Source organism: Ochlerotatus camptorhynchus, unplaced genomic scaffold, assembly GCF_037179485.1.
Source record: "Ochlerotatus camptorhynchus isolate MF236.1 unplaced genomic scaffold, CSIRO-AGI_Acam_v1.1 ptg000071l, whole genome shotgun sequence".
NCBI classification, from domain to species: Eukaryota; Metazoa; Arthropoda; class Insecta; order Diptera; family Culicidae; genus Ochlerotatus; species Ochlerotatus camptorhynchus.
The window spans coordinates 872,364-880,553 of record NW_027040561.1 but is presented as its reverse complement, the minus strand read 5'-3'; the positions used below and the strand labels follow the sequence as shown (position 1 = coordinate 880,553).

General features: G+C 43.2%; 1 protein-coding gene across 1 annotated transcript; it reads right to left on the bottom strand.

The window, feature by feature from the left end:
* Nucleotides 1–259: 259 nt before the first annotated feature.
* On the bottom strand, nucleotides 260–2,715 carry LOC135697517 (protein ST7 homolog). Its single transcript, XM_065217264.1, has 4 exons — nucleotides 2,416–2,715; nucleotides 2,247–2,354; nucleotides 1,938–2,183; nucleotides 260–1,876 (listed from the first exon to the last, which is right to left on the bottom strand). Exons 1-4 carry the CDS (start codon nucleotides 2,444–2,446, stop codon nucleotides 744–746), a joined length of 1,518 nt encoding a protein of 505 aa, XP_065073336.1. The 5' UTR covers nucleotides 2,447–2,715; the 3' UTR covers nucleotides 260–743.
* Nucleotides 2,716–8,190: the final 5,475 nt, after the last annotated feature.

Below are 8,190 nucleotides of genomic sequence, written 5' to 3'. Positions count from 1 at the left end.
TGTGCAGACCGAGGTGCAGACTTAGATACTCTTATGTGCTTGTACTGGTAGTTACTTGACTCGGTCGTCGGACTAAAAAAATGAATGCTTTTTTAATAATTCTTGGCGAGACACAACAATAAGCCACAACATTCTGAAACCTATTTGAATATAATATTTGAAGTATTAACTGGAAACTCGCTTAAATGTTGTATTACGACGAGGCTGTCATCAAATTCATTCACACAACTAACATTACTCGATTTTAGCTGATGCTGTATTTGCTTTATCATTCAATATTCAATATTCTCACAAACAAAAAAAGTTCTGTCACAACTACACATAAGGAGACAATAGTTACGATAATTTCTACATTTTGCATTGTTTGTTTTATTCTAGAATCATTTAGTACTTTCTGCGAATTATTCTTCATCTGTCTGTGTCTGTGGCTATGGTTATCATCAGGGGTATATTTAGCATTGACCATACCTATTACGAATGGGACGTGGCTTTACCCTTCAGCAATACGCAGGCTGTTAGCACTGATTAAAAGGAAGCAATCCAAAACACAAACCTATAATTATAACGATTACGAATCCATACCCGCTCGATTTGACAGTACATACTGCGTGGGTGATGGAGAGAGCTTCTTGTTGCGCGTCTTTGTTTCAAAAAGGGGACAGGGGGGCAGACAAATAATGGCAATGAGCGCGTGGTTGTTATCTACTTCTACATTCTATCAAGGAGTTATTATAGTCAATAATTTAAATCCGCGACAAATGTTGCAGGAGATTACACGGCCAAATGGTTTCCAATCGTTCCTTGACGAAATGGAACGGCAGGGAGAACCAGTTCAGCGTGGTGCTGGCGAAGATTCCCATCGATTCCGGGTACTGATGGGTCAGCAAGGCCAGGAGAGCGGTTATCGAGCAAAGCCCGGCCGTGAAGAGGATGAAGAAGGGAAGTTCCTTTTTCGGATAGACAGAGACCTCGTGGAATGCGGGCAGCAATTCCCGGTCGGCGCATTCCGTACAGGTTGGGTACGGGTAGAAAAGGTGACCACGTTCCAAAGGATACGGAAGCATACGGAAAGTTCCCTCCCAGGTACAGTGCAGTAGGTTGAGCGCTCCTTCAACGTTTTTCCAGTGCTGCAGATGGAAGAAGGCATAGGCCAAGGCTTCCGAGTCTCCGCGTTTCAGGATATGCTCCGGAGGCAAAATTAGTTGTTTCATCTCCAGCAGATATTTGGGCACGTGAGGATTGAACTCCACTGCTCGATGAATCGCTTCCACAGCGCTCATCTCCGCCGGAGTCAGACCACGTTTGGATGCTATATCCGGTGAGAATTTCTCTGCAACGACACGGGCCTTCAGCAGGGCTGCCGTGTAGCAGATTGTCGCTGATTTTGGCAGTGAAATGTCGTCATATTTGGCCAACACTGCTTGGCAGTCTGCATAAGCTTGCATTTCTAGCAGCGCTTCCAGTAGATTCTCGTGAATGTTGAGCACATTCATGATTGGTGGAATTTCCTTAGTGAGATCACGGAACATCTTCACCGCTTCCTTTAACTTACCTAACTTTCGAGCACACATGGCCAGTCGCCTCTTAATGTAAATAAGTACGTTCGTGTCCCTTCGGAAGATCCCCTCCATGATTGGGCCTTGATGTTGAACAGCTTGGGACTTTTTGTAATTCGCCTCTGCCACCTTCAAAGCCGTTCGGAGGATTCGCTCCGCCTCCAGAATGGTGGTTGCTTCCTCCTCGGCCAGTAGAATGTAGGCAGGGGCACAGTTCGGATTAATTTCGATTGCATTGTTGGCAGCCTTAATACGAACGACTGGGTTCCGTTCCCGCCAAGCCGTTTGCATAATTTCGTATTCTGCTTTTCCAGCGTCACCTAAAAATATCAAATTGTGTCCCATTTGCCAATTGAAAAAACCGTATAGGTAGATAATTACCTTCGCAGGTGAAGAAAGTCTGATGGTCCTGTGCAGATAGATTCATATCATAGAAGGTTAGCGGCTCTTTCTGGGTGGCCCAGTAGAACCGCTGGTACTCTGCACCTCTTAGTAGATTTAGCGGATTACGCCAAACCTTACATTCTGGCATGTTTTGCGTTGTCGGAGTGGTGTTGCTCGAAACATTTTCGGTAGTAGTTTCTCCTCCTCCGATCCACGGACTAATGTGATTAATAGATACTTGCTCTGTAAAGTTGGTAAATAAAATTCATCTCATTCTAGCAATTGACAAATAGAACAAAACCTTACCAATGAAAGACGTTCCATACTTGCGGAAATACCACCATTCGAAGATCAAAATCAAACCGGAGATGAGGCTAGAAGTGCCGGTGAGAGCCACGTAAAACTTTGGCGTAACTGGGAAAATCCAAACGTTGTTAAAACAAGCTATTTCTATACCCAGAGAAAGTCCACTTACGTGTACTGAGAAACACGGAAGAATCCCACATCTTGGCCGGGTTGCCCTTGGACGGAGCTTACCGGACGGATGCCGGAGATTTCACTAGCCTCGATTTTTTTTTCCGGCGGATCAGTTGCTCCAACCGGCGAACAGGATTGCTGCCGTCGCCGATCAACCAGGTCTGCTGATTGGCAAGCTAAAATCTTCGTAAAAGCGACTAATTTCCAAAATATATTTCACACAGGACCAGCAAACACAACACACTCCGAAACAGTGATGGGAGAAAAGCGAAAATGCAACTTCTGAACTTTTTTTTTGTTTTCTCTCCGGACAGTGTCAGTCAGGGTTGCCAAAAGCCAATCTGTATTTGTGGTTCGTGAAATCTTTTCATCTTATTGTTTATCTAGAAAAGCAGTGATGATCTGTGTTTTATAATAGTTTATGAATTAAATTCTTTAAAAATATTCTTCACGGAAACCACAGAATACGCAAAAATTACTAAACAGCAAAAAAAAAAATGTAATATCGATCAATGTAATTCAAGCTGATGTATGAAATAATGATGTAATAGTTAAAAGCAGATACAATATTACATCAATGGATGTATTTTTGTTCGCAAAATCGATGTACATCATACAACATTATATTACACAACCGATGGATTGCAGCAGTTTGGATGTAATTGTAATTGTAATTTATTATCGTAACGTTAGCCTGTCGGTTACACCATTGCTCAGGTCAAGCAAAACACAACATTTGATTTTTAACTAAAGGAGAACAATAAGTCATTAGTGGAAGTAGCTTTCTTAGTAGGTATGTAATTCTTAAACTAGGTTTGAGATCCTGTTGAGAGCGGTGTCTTGAATGCGCTGATCGTTGTCTGTCGTCTTGTTGCTAGAGGGAGCTGGTTCCAGATGATTGCACCTGCGATCATCACACTCTTCTTCTTCGATGTGGTGTGGTGGGGAATCGCAAAGCAGCGAGCCCGCTCAAGCTGTCCTCTTCTCAGGTGTTGCTGCAGATAAGGTTTGATTCTATTCCGGTAATTTGTGTCCAGGTCGTGTCCCAAAATCGAGTTCCTTACAGCAGCAGTGGATTCTCTGCGTCTGAGGCCATAGACAAAGCGAACTGCTGCCTTAAAATAACGGTTTAGTTGATCACGGAGCGCTGATGACAGTCCAGGATAGTAAGTGACGTCACAGTAGGTGAAAAACGGCACAACCACTGCTTGCACCAGCTTTATTCGGGTTTGAACTGACAAAACTGGAGCGAATCTTCGGAGTGTCCGCAACGTTCCAAAAACTTTGGCCGTTATGTCGTTCACATCCCGCATAAGCGCGAACCATAAATTGACCTTACCTAAAATGGTTATAAATTGTTTATAATCCTTGCTAAACTTCAACTGAAATGGTTATGGAACTTTACATGAACGTTTAATGATAAAGTTTTAACCTTAAGTATTATAGTTTTTTGGAAATGGACCTTACAAATAATGGGTTGTTAAGAACCATTACCATTCAAAATTCTTGTTTTCTCCATACATTTTCGGAAATAAAACTATACTAAAACCTTTTAACTTATGGTTTGAGAACATTAATGGTAATGGTTATGGTAACCAGTAAGGTCCATGAATGGTTTTGTAACATCGATCAACTTTATGTGGAATATATCGCGAATTGGTTGCCTGTAAATTACTGATTACCAATTCACGATATATTTCACGTAAAGTTGAGCGATAATACAAAACCATTAATGGACCTTACTGACTACCATAACCATAACCATTAATGTTCTCAAACCATAAGTAAAAACGTTCTAATATAGTTCTCTTTCCGAAAATGTATGGAGAAAACAAGAATTTGGAATGGTAATGGTTCTTAACAACCCATTATTTGTAAGGTCCGCTTCCAAAAAACCATAATACATAAGGTTAAAACTTTATCACACAAACGTTCATGTAAAGTTCCATAACCATTTCAGTTGAAGTTTAGCAGGGATTATAAACAATTTATAACCATTATCGGTAAGGTCATGTGATGGTTCGCGTTTATGCGGGATGTCCATTCCACTTCAGGTTGCGATCCATCCTTAGACCAAGATTCACTACGTTGTCAGACAAAATAATGTGTTCTCCGCAGAAAACGATGTTAGTGGTTGGTGCTACCGCTCCTTTTTTGCAAAAAATAATTGCTTGCGTCTTCTTCGGGTTGGGGAAAAGAGAGTTCTGCCTGGCCCATCGCTCTATGCTTTCCAGATCGTTGTTAATGGCTTCGACGAGTTGGTCTACTTTTTTGGATGGCACCAGAAATGTAGATCTGTAGGTCATCAGCGTAGAGCTGGTAACTGCATCTCAGTCCACGGGGAAGGCTATTGATGTAGAGACTAAATAGCAAAGCGCTCAAGCACAAGCCCTGGGGTGTACCATCTATCACTGATCTCTGGGAGGACATCACATTTCCTATCCGTACCGCCTGGGTGCGATGATCGAGGAAAGAAGAGATAAGGTCGCATGCATTGTCGGTGAAAGAAAATTCCTCTCGAAGTTTTCTCTGTAATTTGCGATGATCAACACAGTTGAAGGCCAACGAGAAGTCAACCAGGACCATAACTGTACACTGCTCGTTGTCGAAATGGTCATAAATATCGTGCGTCACTTTTGCCAAAGCTGTTGTTGTGCTATGGCCCTTTCTGTATCCTGATTGGTTCAATGCAAGCAACCTGCGATCGTCCGCTTCCACGTGCCCAACAATTTGGTCGAGCAGGATCTTCTCGAGAATCTTGGAGATGGCAGGGAGAACACTAATTGGCCGAAAGTGTTTAGGTTCAGTCGGATTTGTTACCTTTGGTATGGGCGTGATGAGACCTTTTTTCCAGACGGCAGGGAACGATCTGGCATCAATCACCGCATTGTACAGGTGAACCAGTACAGGCAGTACAAACGGGACCAACATCTTAACGAATGAGATAGGGATTCCATCTGAACCTGCAGCATTGGTTTGAACTTCCATAATCTTGCGTGACACTTCGTTGGCTGTAGTCCTTCGGAATTCGAACTGCACCACGGTGTGCCGGTTCAACTTCTGCTCTATTGTCAGTCACAAGCAGTCGATGTCCCTCGCAGAAGAAACGGTTCATCTCATCAGGATCAGCATGTTCAGCGGCAACGTTCTTCTTGGCGTTGTTATGTACACCCTCACGCCGGAGGTTGCTCCAAAGCTTTTTTGCAGGGAGGTTGTGTGCAAAATGTGTTTCCCCGTATCGCTTCTTTGCTGCTGAGATCAACGATGCTGCCTTACGGCCTTATTGCGTTTTCGTACGAAGTCGTTCCACTGACTGTCGTTCCTTCTCCTGTTGGGATTTCGCGTGTAGAGTGCGTGTAATATTCAACAACTTTTTTTTTCGATTGTGCTACATTTCCCCGAATGTCACTTCCCCGAACGCCATTTCCCCGAATCCCAGACAAACATTTCCCCGAATGCCATTTTCCCGAATTCCATTTCCCGAATGTAATTTCCTCGAATGAAATCCAAAAATTTATCAAATACTTTGACTGTATTATATTTCTAAGGTTGGTTTCGGGAGCATTAAGAAGACATCGTTGAATATTGCAACAATTAACCTTAAAAGAACAGCTCATGATAAAAAAAGGGAAAATCTCTGTTCAAAGTAAATCAATCGGGCGAGAGTTTTAGCATAGAGGTAACTCTTTTTCTTTTTTTTTTATTTAAAAATTCAACTGACAATTATTGTCTAAATGAATAAAACTTAAACTAAATAGTTACGGTCAACGGTACGGAAAAGGCCAAGTAGCCGATGACAAAACACGTCAGCTGATACATTAAAGTCGAACATATAAAAAAAGTTGTTGAATTGCCGGCTGATTGCTCGAATTGGCTCGTGTTGTGTATAATTCCGGCTCCGTGGTTCCAAAAACAGAAAGTCGCGTTGACTAAGAGACCTCTCAGGGGCATACATATTTAGCTGTGACAGCAGTGTTGGACAGTCAATGTCACCTGTAAGCAGCTTTCCAGCGAACATAGCTTGAGCGACCGTCCGTCTCACCTCTAATGGCTCGATTCCCAGGAGACGGCAACGCTCCTCGTACGGTGGCAAGTTCGTTGGGTCACGCCAGTTGAGGAAACGAAGTGCATATCTCACAAACTTGCGTTGAACGGATTCAATTCTAGTGATCCAGCTAGCAGGGCACCAAACAACTGAACTTGACTCCAATAAGGACCTGAGGCATAGCGGGTCACGGAAACTCGTCAGCAATTTTGAAAATAAAGCCCAATTGTCGATTAGCTCTGGAGATGATGTCATTGTAGTGGATTCTGAAAGTGAGTCTGCAGTCCAAGGTAACGCCGAGATCCTTTATGTGCTCTACACGAGCAAGACAGCGTCCGTAGAGAACATAGTCAAACATGATTGGTTCGATTTTTCGGTGATAGGAAATAATGTTACATTTTTCTATGCTTAGACTCATCAAATATCTTGAGCACCAGTCAGCAAAAATACTTAACATATTCTGGAGATCCCAGCAGTCCGAGAGGCTTTTAATAATGTTGTAGATTTTCGTATCGTCTGCATAGAAAACGCAGCATCCTGATGGTATCAGCAAGGCGACGTCGTTTAAAAAGATCGAAAATAGTAGCGGTCCTAGGTTACTGCCTTGCGGGACTCCCGAGTTGTTTGAGAAAACATCCGATTCCGACGCGTCAATCTTGACATGTACATAGCGATTCACCAAGTAAGATCTGAACCAATCCACAGCAGTTGACGAGATGCCAAGTATCTCCAGCTTGGCCAGCAAGGTATTATGGTCCATCGTGTCAAATGCAGCTTTTAGATCCATATACGCAGTATCGACTTGCCATCCTGAATCCATGCATCGCAGACAGTTAGAAGTGAACTGCACCAGGTTCGTGGACACGGAGCGCTTCGGGTAGAAACCGTGTTGTTCTGAATCGATATAATTTTTGCAGCGTGCGAACAGAGCACCATTTATGATAATCTCGAACAGTTTTGAGCAGGCACACAGGGAGGTGATTCCACGATAATTTATGACATTCCGTTTATCTCCTTTTTGTGAACTGGAAACAGATAAGAAAGTTTCCAGCTGCAGGGGAACTCACATTGCTGTGCCGAGAGATTGAATAGCCTCGCAAGTGGAAGGCAGAGATTGGCTACACAATATTTTAGAACTGACGACGGAATGCCGTCAGGTCCAGCGGCGAACGAGAGCTTCAGTTTGCGTGTTGCGGCTATCACCATGTCTTCTGAAATGCGCGGAATAACGAAACTAAACACATCACGTGGCATCCCAACAGTAGCGTCCAGCACTTGTGTTGGCGAAGCGGAGAAATCGTGGAACACTTGCTTGAAATGACGAGCAAACAAGTCACATTTTTCTCTTTCACTATTAGCCGAGTCATTCCCGAGAAACATGGAACAAGGCAACCCGCACACTTAGTTTTTTCTACCGAGATCGGCTGTGCAAATCTCGGCACAAAAAGTTTTACTGAGATCTCAGCAAAAGTGACATTTGATTGCTGAGTCTCGGATAATGCTTAGCTGAATCTCAGCAAACAAATGAAATGTTTGCTGAGATCTCAGTAAAACTTTTTTTGCCGAGATTTGCACAGCCGAGCTCGGTAGAAAAAACTAAAGGTCCAAGCGCAATGACGACGGAAGCTGAACGGCAGCGGCAGCGGAAAAGCCCGATCTGAGTAAGCCTACTTGTCGGATTGAAAACTAGTTAGATCCAAATCGACTTCGGTTAGGCATCTTGATGTC

Excerpts from the sequence above, each read along its gene's own strand:
- LOC135697517 (XM_065217264.1), bottom strand. The coding sequence starts at position 2,446 with ATGTGGGATTCTTCCGTGTTTCTCAGTACAC. Across the intron at positions 2,355-2,415 it reads TTCCGTGTTTCTCAGTACAC|TTACGCCAAAGTTTTACGTG; the intron begins GTAAGTGGACTT and ends GGATTTTCCCAG. Across the intron at positions 1,877-1,937 it reads GACTTTCTTCACCTGCGAAG|GTGACGCTGGAAAAGCAGAA; the intron begins GTAATTATCTAC and ends TGATATTTTTAG.